General features: G+C 67.0%; 3 protein-coding genes across 3 annotated transcripts in view; 2 read left to right on the forward strand and 1 right to left on the reverse strand.

The window, feature by feature from the left end:
* EMIHUDRAFT_442836 (hypothetical protein) overlaps positions 1-133 on the forward strand; it is a 1,679-nt gene extending 1,546 nt beyond the window's left edge. Inside the window, exon 2 of the mRNA XM_005781317.1 lies at positions 5-133. The gene's annotated coding sequence lies outside the window, so the exon portion shown is untranslated. The remainder of the gene's footprint in view (positions 1-4) is intronic.
* A 111-nt stretch (positions 134-244) lies between these two features.
* On the reverse strand, positions 245-583 carry EMIHUDRAFT_234296 (Hypothetical protein; the record flags this gene model as incomplete). The annotated part of the gene is made up of 1 exon (XM_005781318.1): positions 245-583. One exon carries the CDS (start codon positions 581-583, stop codon positions 245-247), a length of 339 nt encoding a protein of 112 aa, XP_005781375.1.
* An 8,480-nt stretch (positions 584-9,063) lies between these two features.
* Positions 9,064-9,564, forward strand: EMIHUDRAFT_46318 (hypothetical protein; the record flags this gene model as incomplete). The annotated part of the gene is made up of 1 exon (XM_005781319.1): positions 9,064-9,564. A coding segment is annotated over one exon (501 nt), but the record flags the coding sequence as incomplete, so codon positions are not given.
* Between the last annotated feature and the right edge of the window lie 4,866 nt (positions 9,565-14,430).

The raw sequence follows: 14,430 nt of genomic DNA on the forward strand, positions 1-14,430 counted from the left end.
GCGGCGGAATCTTGCCAGAATGTGGCCGCAGGAAGAGCCTCCGGCGGGCCTCCGGCGGACGCCTGGCGGCGTGGCGCTGCGCGCCGGCCTGCGGCCCAAAGCCCGAACGAGCGGTCAAGTTAACTTGACGCGCCGAATCCCTTGGTTGGCCCTCGCAGCTGTGATACAAAAGTGGGGACGTGCCTGGCGGCGCGCCCCCAAAAAGAATTCTAGGTACCGTAAGAGTAACGTACACAGTACTCTATCAGCCCAGCCCGAGCGGGTCCCGCGCCGCTCGCGCCGCCCGCGTGCGCTGCCGCTTGGCGTTGGAGCGCTGCGTGCGCCACTCGGCGCTGCCGGCGTGCGCGTTGCAGTGCGCCGGCGCCTTCGGCTCGCCGCCCCGCCAGTGGCGGCACTCGGACACGGGCGCGTCGCACGCGAAGCAGTAGCAGTTGGGGCAGGCCGCCTCGTTGCCATCGGCCGGCGCCGCGACCGGCCTCTCGGCCGCATGGAAGGGGTGGAGAGGGCAGAGCGCCCGCTGGTGCGGCAAGTGCTCGGGCAGCAGGCCTGTGCGGTGCAAGCAAGGGAGCCAGTGAGAGTGCATCCGACAGCAGTCATGACGGGGGTGGCTTGGGAGCGCCTGATGCCGCGGAGATCTGCACGTCGCCGCCTGCGAGCGAAGGAGCGGCGGCGGCGGGGCTTTGAAGCGGCGGCGCCACCTCCTCCACGTCGTCCTCGCTCATCGCCTCCTCCTCCTCCTCCTCCTCCTCCTCCTCCTCCTCCTCCTCCTGCTCCACCTCCACTTCCACCGCATCGTCCTCTCCCTCCTCCTCAGCCGTCTCGAGTTGAACGCTCGCGTCGGGCGCCGAGGGCGCGGCGTCGCTCGATGTCGGAGAGCGACCGTGCCTCGTTCGCCGCTTATGATGTAGAGTTTGTTGTAGAGATTTCACGTTGTAGAGCGCCTCTACATCGCTCTACAACGCACCCGCTTCGTCCCGCGGCGGATGTAGAGCTCTACAGCTCTACAGCACTCCGGAGCGCTCTACATCTCTACAGCTCTACAGCGCTCTACACTCTACATCCTCTACACCCTCCCTCAGTGGAACTCGAGGGTGGTGCTGGTGCAGGTGAATGCCTGGTGAATGCATGGTCACGCTGCCTTGCCAAGTTGCCGCCTTGCGCGCCCCCCCCCTCCCCGTCCCGGATCTGACGGCGCAGCATGTGGTTGGGGACCAGGATGCTGACCTGTGCTCGAGCTCGCCGCCCGTCAGCGGGCTCGTCGACTTGGTGCGTCGCGAGCCAGCGCTCGATCGCCGACCGCTCATGCGCATGCCCGTCCGCCGCCATCACCGGGTCGCTCGACGCCAGGATATCCCGCATGTTTTTTTCTTTTCGCGAATGCCCACAACGGCGGCGCCCTTTCGTATGAGCGTTTGAGTGCCCAACAGCGGCGCCACCGAACACAACACACACTTTCTGAGCTCCTTGGACGGTTCACCACCTCCCGTGAGCATGCCTCAAGCCGCCGCTGCGCTCGCACGCAATGGCGACGTGGCAGGCTTGAGAGAGGCGCTTGCGAGCGGCAGCCCACTGGCCGGCCTACTGCACATTGCGGCGGAGGAGCGCCACGTCGAGATCCTCGAGGTACTCGTCGAGGCCGGCGCTCCGCTGGACGAGGTTGATGAGGACGGGCAGACGCCGCTTCACGTCGCGGTCGCCAGCGGGCACGTGGAGGCGGCCGAGGTGCTCTCTCGTGAACAGCCGTGCCTCGAGCTCAGGGTCCCCGACAAGTATCGGATGACGCCGCTGCACCTCGCCTGCGAGAGCGACGAGGCGGAGATGCTCGCCCTTGTCCTCGCGCGCGGCGGTGACGAGATTATCCAGGGCCGACGAGCCTCGGCTATGGCCTCTGGCAGGGCCGCCCTCAGCTCTCATGCGCCAGCGGCTGCCGACGCCTCCTCACCGTCGGCTAGCGTCGGCCTCTCCCTCGACGCGCAGCTCGAGCGGCGATCCTCGCACCCGTCGTCGGGCGGCTCCTCTCGGCGGAGCAGCGGCGCGGACGACGCGCTGTTTCGCAGTTTCACTTATTATTATTGGTGGGTGATGTGCTTTAGGTGGAGCAGCGGCACCGACGACTCGCTCGGCTTCCTCGCCCAGAGGTGACTGCCCAATGAGATAGCTCCGGAATGGAGTGATAACGGCTCCTCGTGTCTGTGGTGATGCCTCTCCTCCCTGAGAACGCGTTCACCGCCCTCGTGTGCAATGCTCCGCGAGTGCGTGTGCCCCGTCGTCCGTGCTAGACTGGCTGGCTGACTGACCCCGCCCAGGTCGCTTGCGAGCGGTACTCGGAACACACACGCGGGGGGCGAGCTTGTTCCGCCTCCTCCTCAGTCTTGCTTGATGGGGATCGCGCTCTCTGTCTCTAGGCACTCGAGCGCGCAAGGGGTGGAGCTGCTGCGCAGAGCTTCGAGAGGCGCACACTCACTCATCATCACGCAATCACGCGCACACGCACACGCACACACGCACGCACGCACGCACACGCACACGCACACACGCACGCACACACGCACGCACGCACACACACGCACGCACGCACACTTACACCGCTCACCCGCGCGCACCGGGCCTTGCACTTTAAATGCCGCGGGGCTCCTGACGTCTAGACGTGGAGTCGCGAGGGTCGCCTGGCCCTTGCCCTGCAGTACCACCTTGTGTGAGGGGAGACGTTACCTGATACCTTAGGCCACGTGACGCAGCTGCCGAGGCGGCATAGCCCAGATGCGGGATGTCTCCCCATATCTCCCCAAATCTCCCCAAATCTCGAGAGGGTGAGCAGCTAACACAGTGCTGATGGCGTCGGCTTACGCGGCTGAGCGGTGTACTGATTGACCCGACCACTCCAGGAGAAGGAATCATCGCAACAATAATAGGCGACTCAGCGACGTGTGCAGCCGCACCAGTGGCCGCCTCGGCAGCCCGGGTCTAGCTGCCGGCCTGAGCGAGCTCTCGATCGCAACCACACGCAGCACCAGGCTCCAACCCGAGATGGGCCAGTGGAGCGAGCCTACTTGTTTGGCGAATAGGCAACCACACGCGACACGAGCTCAAACCCGAGCCCGCAGTGCCCTCCGCTGCTGGAGGCGGACGACGCGGAGAGCGGGCCTGCTATTGGAGACAAGCGTTGGGGCTAGGCGGGTTGCGCGCACGCGCGCACGTGCGCGTTACGCGTGGGATTGCTGCGATACGTGAAAAAGTTCTTCTTCTTTTGTACATCGGCCGGCCTTTGGTCTGATGCCGAAACACATGCCCCGCCGTAAGTGTTCTGTGTGGTGTGTGTCGCGTCTCCTTTGGCGCATGCGACCGATCTCACCGATCTCTTCAACTGAGCCCCCCAGGGGACCATCTCGGTGCCCCTGCACACGCTGCAGTGAGAGCTTGAGCACTTGAGCACTGGATAGGGTCGATTCCGCATGGTACGGGACCCCTCGATCGTCTCGCCCTCCCTCACTGGTGTGTTCATTGGGGGGGGTCATAACAAACACGGTGCAGGATCGAGGTGCACGCTGCCGAAGCAGTGTCGTCCCCCCTCTCCCCGACGGCGATGGCGGTGTGACCGATCGAGCTACAAGAGGAACTTGTTCAGCATGATCAGAGCCGGACCGAGCAGTACCTCACTTCCTCATTGGGTGAGCTTCAGACCTCAAGCCCCAAACTCATCACCTTCGGCTCGTGTGGATTCGAACCACCGCCGGAATGGAAGCTTCCTGCTTCCATCAGAGTATGCCAGCCCTCCACCTGTTCCAGGGCGTCGGGAGGTCGGTCCAATATGTGCAGCGAGACGGGGGGGGAAAGAGGGGGGGGGGGGGGGGGCAGATTTCGAGAGTCAAAGCAACTTGTGGACGTAATACACGCGCCCGGCCGTTCAAGAAGTCCGTCTCGATTTTCGTTTTTTCCCCACAGACCACTCGGGCAACTTTTTCGAGAGGCAAAGTTTTACTTGACCACTCGACCACTCGGGCAACTTTTTCGAGAGGCAAAGTTTTACTTGACCACTCGACCACTCGGGCAACTTTTACGAAAGGCAAAGTTTTACTTGACCACTCGGGCAGATTCGATTGCATTTTACTCGTACCACTCGGGCAGACTCGATGAAACGGGCGGACGGAAACGCGTTTGCGACGGCTCGCCGGAGAGCATGCATGGAGCGGCCGGTGCGCCGCCGCAGCTCACCGATGGAGCCTGCGTCGCGGCTCAATCCACTGACGTAGCAGCACTGCGACACACTCTCCAAGCACGGCCTCTGGCGTTGCGATTGCACAGAGAGCGAGCAATAGGCGCCAAAAGCACAGATCTGTGTGCAGTGGATTTCCATGTAGGTCGCGCCCAGCGAGCGGACAACCGCGGGTCTCGGATGCTCTCCCGGACGCGAGCCCATCGTGCGAGTGGCGGACCCGGAGGCGGCCGGCCCAGCTCACCCCCAGAGAGGCCATGGCCAGGGTCAGGCACAAAAGGGGGGTGTTTTTCCGTCCGTCCAAATGTGTCAGTGAGAACGCTCGGAATCCCGCCGTTCTAATCTTGCCATGTCACGCCGGTCGTCGGCTGCTGCTCTCGCCTCGCTGGCGGCGCGGTCTAGTGCCGCGGCTCCCAGCTCTCCGGTGGGCTCGCGGCGGCTCGCCGCCGTGGATCTGAACAATATGACCGGCGTCCGGGTTCGTCCCGGCGTGCCGCCAGTGCCGCTTCTTCGCCGAAATTTTCCTCACCATGTTTGTCGACAAAGTTGCCCCCGAGCTCCTGCTGCTCGACTGCGCGGCAGAACCGGCCCCTCGCGGCTGAGACGTGATGCGCCGGCTCCGGGGCTACGGCGCGGGACCATTTCCAGGCTCTCTCGAGCAACCTCAAATTTGGCCGATTTTGTGATCTCAACCCTGCTGCTCTCTGACCACAAGAACCTCGCGGCCCGCTGCGCGGCTCTCCGAGCGCGAGAGGAGTCGTCTACGAGGCGGCGGCGAGCGCAGGCGGCGGCGGCGCGGCGGCGCGGCGGCGGATCGCGGCGCTGACAACGGCAGCAATCTGCGGCAGGCTGCTGCTGGCTGCTGCAGCAGCTGCTGCTGCTGCTGCTGCTCCGCTGCTGCTGATTGTGGACACGAGTCCCCCGATCACCCCGCCCGCCCGCCCCGCCCCGCCCGCCCGCCGCTCCCCGCTTGCCCGCCCGCCCGCCCGCCCGCCCGCCCGACCACCCATTCCCATCACACCATCTCACATACCTTCATATAGGCGCTCGAGACCTCCTCTCGCTGCCTACTCGCTGCCTCGAGGGAGGAGGAGAAGAGGTCAGGCAGCATTCAATTGCGCTTGGCGCGACCTCCCCGAAAGGCAAGTATTAGACCCACAAAACCGAGACCCCTCCCCCCCGCCCCGATCCCCCCACCCCCTTGCTCCCCTCCCCCCCTCGGGAGGGCCGAACTGAGGCGCCCGTGGGGACCCCGCAATTCCCTTCCCCCCTCGGAGGGGGCCGGACGAGGCGTACCCCGAGGGCCCCACTCTTTCCTTCGCATAGCGGCCACTCTTCGGATCGCTGGTCGAGCGACCCGGGGGATGCCCCGCGCGCCTGACCCAGACGCGAAAACGAATCTGCGAGGCGTGGCCGCTCACGCGGCCCGATGGGGAGGAGCGGGGCGGACTACGGGGATCGGCTTCTTACACAGCCCTTCCCTGCAGCGAGCCCCCTCCAACCCACCCGCGCTAGGTCTCGCTCGGGGGACGGGGGACGCAGGGGTCACACCCGACGACCTCGTGAACTAGCCGGGGCAGTCGGAGAAGGGGCAACTCCGTGCACTGACGGTCGGCCGTCAGAAAACACGCCTGCGTGGATCGCGTCACACCAAGCCTCGCTACCCAACGCGGAAAGGATATCTCGAGGACCGATCTACAGCCAAGAGCCGAACCCAGACGATGGTGGGTGCTCCCGAGCTTGGCAGCCCCCCGGGGGCACGCCCGCGTAGCAGCTGCGCAGGGTCCCTGAGCTGCTCCGACGCGGCCGTGCTAGCGGCTGAGCGAGGCGAGGAGAAGGCGTTGCTGGCGTGGCTCGAGGGCGGCGGGCGGGCCGACGCGACGTACGAGAGAGGCGGCGTGAGCGGCCTCACGCTGCTGATGACCGCCGCCGACAAAGGCCACGAGCGGGTGGTCGAGTTGCTGCTGCGGCACGGCGCGGAGATCAACCTGCAGAACAGCAACAACGACACCGCGCTGATGCTCGCCGCCTACAGCGGCCACGAGAGGGTGGTTGAGGTGCTGATACGGCACGGTGCTGAGATCAGTCTGAAGAGCAGCATCGGCAACACCGCCCTGATGCTCGCCGCCTACAGCGGCCACGAGAGGGTGGTCGAGGTGCTGATTCGGCACGGCGCAGAGGTCAACTTGCAGAGCAGCAAAGGCATCACCCCGCTGATGAACGCCGCCTACAGCGGCTGCCCCGCCGTCGTGCTCCGCCTGCTTCGGGCTGGCGCAGATGCAAAGGCTCGCTCTGCAGACGGCAGGTCCGCGCTGCAGATCGCCAAGGAGCAAGCGGCCAAGGTGCTAGCTACTGCCAACGCCGCCAGTGCTCCCGAAACGGACCACGCTGGGTGCGTGCGCGCTCTCACAGAGCACGCAGCGGCGCTGAGGGAGGCGGAGGCGGCGGAGAAGGCGGCCGAGAAGGCGCTCGAGGCCAAGGGGCGGCGCGAGCAGCGCGAGCGGGAGGCGGCGGCGGCGGCGCGAGAGCGCGAGCAGGCGGCACGCAGGCTGGAGGCGGAGAGAGCGGCGGACGAGGCGCGCCGGGCGGCGGACGCGGCGACGCTGAAGGAACAGAGGCGAGCCATTGCGGCGGAGGCGGAGGCGAAGCTGGCCGCTGAGCGCGCGGCAGCAGAGGACGCCGATGCATCGCCAGCCGACGCCGCGCCCGACGCCGACGCCGCGAACATAATACCCTTCGAGCTCAAGCAGCAGCCGGCCGTCGCGGTCGACATCGAGACGCTCGAGCTCGAGCAGCCGCCCGCCGACGCCGCAAAGGACATTCGGCCGGGCTGGCACCCGGCGCTGACGGCGCTGCTGCTCACCGCGCTCTGCGCGCTGGTCGCACTGCTCAACCTCGTCAACGTCCTCAACATTTGTGGAGATGGGTACCGCAGCGCGCTGTGCAATGGACTGATCGGGTCGTTCTGTCCCTCCCTCAGCAGCTCGGTCTTCGGCCTGGTCGGCTCGGTACTCTTCATCTGCAAGGAGTCGAACGTCGACGCGCCGCGCTGCCGCACCGCCATCGCCTTCGTCGCGATCGACCAGATCTCCTCGTTCGGCTGCTTTGTGGCCATCGTATTGATGACGATGTTCTTCGTCGAATACCCGGCGAAGCCCGCCAGCTACAAGGCTGAGCTCGTCGCCGCGGCGATGATGACCGCCGCGTTCAACCTCTTCGAGGCGGTGGCGTGCGGCCGCGTCACCAACCTCGGCACGCGGTTCGACTACCGCCGCAACAAGCCGGTGCACCTCCGAATGGTGCTCGTCAACTCGGCGGTGCTGGCGGCGTGGGCGGTCGCGACGCCGATCGTCCTCCACGCGCTTCCGGCGGAGCTCGACGGGGCGGCGGCGACGAACGCGTCGTTTTCGCCAGCGGCGAACGACTCGGCGCCTGCGTTCCGCGTGCTGCACGGCCGCTGCGAGGCGGTGGGCGGCTGCGTGATGAGCCCACGCCTCTCGGATCCGGCGGCCGATGGCGGGCCTGGGTACCCGCCCGACGAGGACTGCGAGATCGAGATGGCGGAGCCTCGGCCGATCTACTCGGTCTCGTTCGATACGGAGGAGTGCTGCGACACGCTCTACGTCGGCACGGGGCTCCGCTTCAAGGGCAAGAACGGGCCGTGGGGCGTGGTGCCCGACGGCAAGCCGCGGTACTGCTGGGAAGAGCCGAGACTCGCGGCGTGCGCCGAGGAGCAGGCGCCGGCGCCGGATTGTGCCGACTGGTGCAACAAGTTCGTCTGCGACGCACCCGAGTGCGTCGGCTGCGGCGCCGAGAAGGGCTGCGCGGCGCCGGCGGCGGACGAGGGCAGCTATGACTACTACTCGTACGACGCGGCGGCGCCGGTGCCGATGGCGGTGCCGATGGCGTTGCCGGCGGCGGCGGCGCCGGTGGCGGTGCCGGCGCCGGTGCCGGTGGCGGCGCCGGCGGCAGCGGCGCCGGACGAGGACAGCTATGAAAGCTACTCGTACCACGGCTGGTGCGCGCGCGGCTGCCCGGAGGATTGGCTCGACAACGGCGTGTGCGACGCGGCGTGCAACGTGGAGGCGTGCGAGTACGACGGGGCCGATTGCTTCCACGACGCCGACGAGTGCTACACGGCGGCCGACGGCAACGACTACCGGGGGAAGGTGGCGAAGACCAAGACGGGGCGGGAATGCCAGAAGTGGTCGGAGCAGATCCCGTGGAACCACACGAAGACGACGATCAACTACCCGTACTCGGGGCTGGGCGGGCACAACTCTTGTCGCAACCCCGACGGTCAGGCGGGGCCGTGGTGCTACACCCTCGACCCCGACACGCGCTGGGAGCTGTGCAGCGTGCCCGAGCCGAGCGCGGCGTGCGGCGCCGATGTTGAGCTGCCGAAGCCGCACAGCCAGGAGGACTGCCAGTCGCTGTGCAAGCCGGAGTGGCTCTCCGACGGCAAGTGCGACTACGAGTGCAACGCGCTCGACTGCGGCTGGGACGGCAACGACTGCTACCACGGCAACACCGGGTGCTACGTCCACCCGACGGGCGCCGACTACCGCGGGATGGCGAACACGACGGTGAACGGCAAGGACTGCCAGTACTGGTCGTCGATGTGGCCGAACGAGCTCACGTACGTGCCGTCAGCCTACCCCGACGCCGGCCTCGGCGGCCACAACTACTGCCGCAACCCCATGCCCATCGACGGCTCCCCGGGGCCGTGGTGCATGGTCAACTCGTTCAACGTCAAGTGGGAGTACTGCGACGTCGGCCCGGTCCACGACGCGTGCGACGAGGGCGACAACGGCGCGTCGCCGCCGCCGACGGCGTCGCCGTCGCCGCCGCCGCCCTGCGCCGAGGTGACGCTAGACACGTCGGAGGGCCCAATTATGGTCACTCTGCGTCCGGACTGGGCGCCGATTGGCGTCGACCGCTTCACGGAGCTCATCGACATCGGCTTCTACGACGGCGCGTACTTCTTCCGCGTGGTGCCCAACTTCATCGTGCAGTTTGGGCTCAACGGTATTGCCGAGAACGCCGAGTGGCGGGACGCCAAGCTGCAGGACGATCCGGTGCGCGCGTCGAACAAGAAGGGCACCCTCGTCTTCGCCACCGCGGGGCCGAACACGCGGACGACCCAGATGTTCATCAACTACAAGGACAACGCCTTCCTCGACGCGCAGGGCTTCTCGCCGATCGGCGAGATCACGTCCGGCCTCGACGTTGCAGAGAAGCTCTACGCGGGGTACGGCGAGCGCCCGAACCAGGAGCGCATCCGGAACGAGGGGAACGCCTACCTCGAAGCGGACTTCCCTCAGCTCTCGTACATCAAGACGGCGAGCTTGTCGTGCGCGCGGCCGCCCAACCGCAAGCTCGCCGAGAACGAGGGCGGCGAGCCGGTGGCGGCGGCCGCGCCCGTGGCCGAAGTTCACAGTCCTCGCAAACTTCAAGACGAATTCGGCTTGGTTTGCGAGGCCGGGTGCCCTTCGCATCCAGAACAATGCGGCGAGGCGTCGCAGTGCGGCGGCTGTTCCTATTGCCCGCCGCCGCCGTCGCTCGAGCTCGGCGTGATGGTGCACGGCCACGTGAAGGACGGCCATCTCAACCAGTACACGCTGGTCGTGGCGCCCGAGGTGAAGGGGATCAAGGTCGTGTTGCAACCGGTCGACGGCGACTGCGATCTGTTCGTCTCCTTCACCCAGAGAAAACCCCGTCGATGGGCAGCCGAACACCCTCGTGAAGGCACACTTACGTGGGCGATCGATCGCGAAGCCCTCGAGGAGGATAGCCTCGGCTACAAGCAGTTCACCCTCGCGCGCTCGAACCCGGATTTCTGCCCGGACCTGGCCTGGCCTTGGCCTGAAGACGAGCCATGCACGCTCCACATCGCCGTCTACGGGGTTGACGAGGGCGACTACAAGCTCAAGGTTGACGAGGACGACACTGAGTGCACGGAGGCATACAGCAACTGCTACGAGTCGCAGTGCTGCGGTGACCCCAGCTACGACTGCTACAAGCGTACCGGCCACAAGTTCGCGCAGTGCCGGCCGGTCGACCACGCGTGCGTCGACAACGACACCTGGCTCTGCCCGGGCTCTCCCAGGGCCAGTGATGAGTGCTCGCAGAAATATGACGCCTGCCTCGAGTCGAAGTGCTGCGCCGACCCCGGCTTCGGCTGCTACAAGCGTCCCAACAATGAGTACGCGCAGTGCCGGCAACAACGCATGCCGGATGAGGTCGCGTGCGTCGACAACGACCAGTGGCTCTGCCCGGGCTGGGAGTCGAGGTACTCGGGCGCCGGTGCCATTCTCCAGTGGAAGGTGGACAGCAGCGGCAGCGGCGACGGCTGGGCTATCTGCGTCGAAGGGCGCACCGACGACCTGGCATCGACGAGATTCGCGAAGCACACGTGCCCGCCGTCTGGCTGCCCGATGGGCTCGCCGCCGTCGGACGGCATCACGTGCACGTCGACCGAGGGCTGCCCGACGTCGGGCGCGTGTGCGTCGTACCCGGTGTGCTGGACCCACGAGACCCCCGGCCCCAACGGCGAGTCGTACTGCGCCGAGCAAGTGCCGGCGGGCGAGCTTGGGACGGCGCCCGACGCGTGGGTCAGCCCAAAGGCGCCGTACGTCAACTGCTACACCTTCCAGCCAGGTGACTTTGGGTGGTGGGGCGAGTCGCCCACGCGTGTGAGCCAACGGTACTGCCAGGCGGAGCGCGGCGACGGCGGGCACTACCGGCTCGATCCGTCCTGGCTGCACCCGGGGCCGGCGCGGGCCTACCTGATGGGCGATCGCGCCTTGCTCGCTGTTTTCGTGGCGCCGAGCCTCACGCTGCTCGCCGCCGCCATCGCCTTTTTCTGCGCCCTCACCGTGCGCCGCGGTGGCTGCGGCGCCGCGCCCGCGCCGGAGGCGGGCAGCGGCACCGCCGCCACCGCCGCCGCGCAAGGCTCGTGGTGCGTCGTCGCCTTCGGCTGCCTGTCGATCCTGCTGCTGCTCGCGGCGCTCGGCGCGTCGGTCGCCGTCGCCGCGTTCGGCTGCGCCACCAGCGAGCTCGTGTACCCGACGTTCGAATGCGCGCCGCTCCTCCCGCTGTGGTGGGCGGGGCTCTTCCTCCAGTCGTTGACGATCACGTGGGTCGGCCCGCTCGTCGCGTCGCAGTGGCCGAGCGTCGCGGCGTCGGGCGAGTTCGCGACGCGCGAGGCGCGCGTCGCGCGCTACGGCTTCGGGATCAGCGGCGCGACGCTGCTGTGGGCGGTCGCGTCGGTCGCCGTCACGGCGAATAGGCGGTACGGCAAGACGGGCACGGCGCTCGCTTACTCGTGCGTTGTGCTCGCCGGCGCGCTCGTCGGAACGGTCACCACCGGGGCCGTCGGCGGTGTCGTGTGCCACAGCCGCGTCATGTGTCGCAGCCGCGGCGCGCGGCCGCCGTTGATGCGGCAAGTTGTCGACTTCTGCTGCTGCTGCCTCTGCTGCGCTGGGCTACACCTCTCCGCCGGCGCCTCCGGCGGAGGAGGAGGCTCGCGCGTCGCCTTTGGCGCGCTCCTCGTCACGTCGGTGCTCGAGATCGTCGGCGTCGTCGGCCTTGCCTCCGTCTTCGGCGACACCTTCACGCTGTGGAATGAGGTCGTCCTTGTGCTCGGCGCCGCCGCCTCCGCCGCCGCCGCCCTCCTGCTCGTCGCGTCCCTCTTCGCCAAGAGCCCCGCCGCGCGCGACGAGGATCGGCAAGGGATGCTCGCCGCCTCGCGACGCGTCGACGAGCTCGAGGCGAAGCTGTCGCAGATGGTCGACCAGCAGGCGCAGCTGTTGGAGCTTCTCCAGAGGCAGCAGTCGGCGCAGAGCGCCGCGTAGCCGCGGACCTCCCCCCCTCCCCCCCCGTCCTGACCTGATGTGCTGTGTCCGAAGTTTGAGAGATAATACTATGTGCGCGAGCTCACGCCGCCCCCGACCGCCGCCCGCCCGTGCGGCCGCGGAGCGTGCGGAACGCCTCGAGCGTCGCGTACGGCGCCTGCGTCACCGGGTCGAAGAATTTGGCCGGCGCGCCGGTGACGTCTAGGGGTTCTGGCGCATGGCGGGAAGACCCCTCCGAGCGCTCTTGTGCTGGGGACCTCGATGCCCGCCCGTTGCGGAACAAGGCATCGGCGGCCTGATAGCCAGTCCGAGACGCTGCGGGCGAGGGAGGCGGAGAGGCGAGCAGCGGAGGAGGCGCAGCGAGAGGAGCAGCGGGCGGCCGCGGCGGCGCGCAAAGCCGCTCAGGCAGAGGCGGCGCGGCGCGAGAAGGAGGCTGCGGACAGGCCGGCACCAACTTGATTCGTAGATGCGCGTCTCACGGCCGGACCGCGGGACGGGGAGGGAGGGGGGTGGATCCGTAAATCCGTAAGTCCGTAAATCGTGTAACAAAAAACCACGAGAGACTCCCCCGCCGCACCCAGCTACTAGGCAGGCAGAGACACAGCACTCGCGACACGCTGAGAAGCCGGAGGCTGGCCACTCCAATGCTCGCGCAACGCTGTCTGAGTGTCTGTGCACGCGCAGCAGCTCTCCGGGGTCCGCGCGGGCGGCGCACACAGTGGGACGACCGTGCGACTGTAACGCTACGTATATCTCTTAACAATCACTATATTCGCGCTTGCAAAATCAGCTCGAGCTGCGTGTGTTACCTCGTCGGCCATCCGCTCGGCCGCTTTGATGTCGCGTTTAGCAGCCTCGGCGTGTTTTTGGCCTTGGATTCGTGATTAGCACCCTAAATAATGTTGGGGACCGCCCTTACCCGGAGAATTCGGGAGGTCGAGAAATCGACCCCTCTGGCAGCTGGTACCCTTCAAAAATAAAATATTCTTAGCTTCAAGCCCCCCTCCGAGACTAGAGACAGAACCACACCAGTATCGGACCAGAGGGACTGCCCCCCGCCCCCACTTGCCCTGACTGCACAGGATAGCGTGCCCCGATAACGGCGACACATAGTGGGGGACACCACGCAAGGAGGGGGTGCGAAGGCTCATTGGAGTGCTAGGTGGGACCATGAGGGGGGGTGGGCGGGGTCCTGTGGGGGTGAAATGTTGCGCGGCGAATTCGAACCTACCCCCTCGCCGCGCCGATCCTCACGCGGAGGGTAAAACCCTGTGGGACAAAACCCCCCCGCGGTCGGCAGTCTTCAGAGTGGACCCCCCCCTCCCCAGCCTCCCCTGTGCATCTCGCACCCCCCCCCGCTCCCCATCGGTGACTCGCGAAGGACACGGACACTCGGGGTGAGGGGGGGTCCCCCCGGAGGGGGCTCTGGGGCATTGTTGGGTTGATCGCTCGTGCCGATCTCGGGTCGATCTCGGGTCGATCTCGGGTCGATCTCGGGTCGATCTCGGGTCAATCTCAGGTCGATCTCGGGTCGATCTCGGGTCGATCTCGGGTCTCGGGTCGGTCTTGGGTCGGTCTCGGAGTGGTCTAGAAAAGAAAAAATGGGGCGAGATGAGGCGAGATGAGGCGAGATGAGGCGAGGTGAGGCGAGATGAGGCGAGATGAGGCGAGGTGAGGCGAGATGAGGCGAGGTGAGGCGAGGTGAGGCGAGGGCGGCGCAGGCGTGCCTATCGCCACGAGCCGCGCGGCGGCGGTCGCTGCGCAGCCGGCGGCGGCTCTCGGCGCCACGTTTGTGGCGAGCGGCGCAGTTTGCGCTCACCGGCGGCTAATCGCAGCCGCCGTCGACCTTCCGCCTTCAGACGAGTGCGGGGCGCCGTCAACTCGGAGCAGCACGGCGCTGGCATGCCCCCCGCAACGATCCTCGCGGAGGCGGTCGTGTAGCACCCGGAGAGGTCGCTCGAGGCCGTGTTCGAGGCGAGCATCGCACTTTGAGCGCGCTTTCGGCCCTGCTGTCTGCAATAGCTGCATGGCGCGGGGCAGTCTCTGGCACGATTGAGGCTGGCTGGGGCCAACTGGCCTGGCTCACAGGCGGCAGGCAGTGCTAGGGTGGCCTGGGCCGCCCTGATCGGGTGTCGGGAGGCGTTGGATACCTCTTTGGTTGGAGTTCTTACGGGTCCCGGACCGGTCTGGAGTGCCTCCGGAGGCCCGTTTGACACCTGCACAAGGCTGGTAGTGTACCACGACACATAATGACCATGTATTTAGCTGCCCCGGCACTAGTAGCGATAGTGGGGTGCGTTTTGGTGTCAGAGAAAAGCGATCTTTGGGGGCTGGTGGTCGATTCCGCTAACTCCATGGCCC

This window comes from Emiliania huxleyi (genome assembly GCF_000372725.1).
Source record: "Emiliania huxleyi CCMP1516 chromosome Unknown EMIHUscaffold_203, whole genome shotgun sequence".
Lineage (NCBI taxonomy): Eukaryota > Haptophyta > Isochrysidales > Noelaerhabdaceae > Emiliania > Emiliania huxleyi.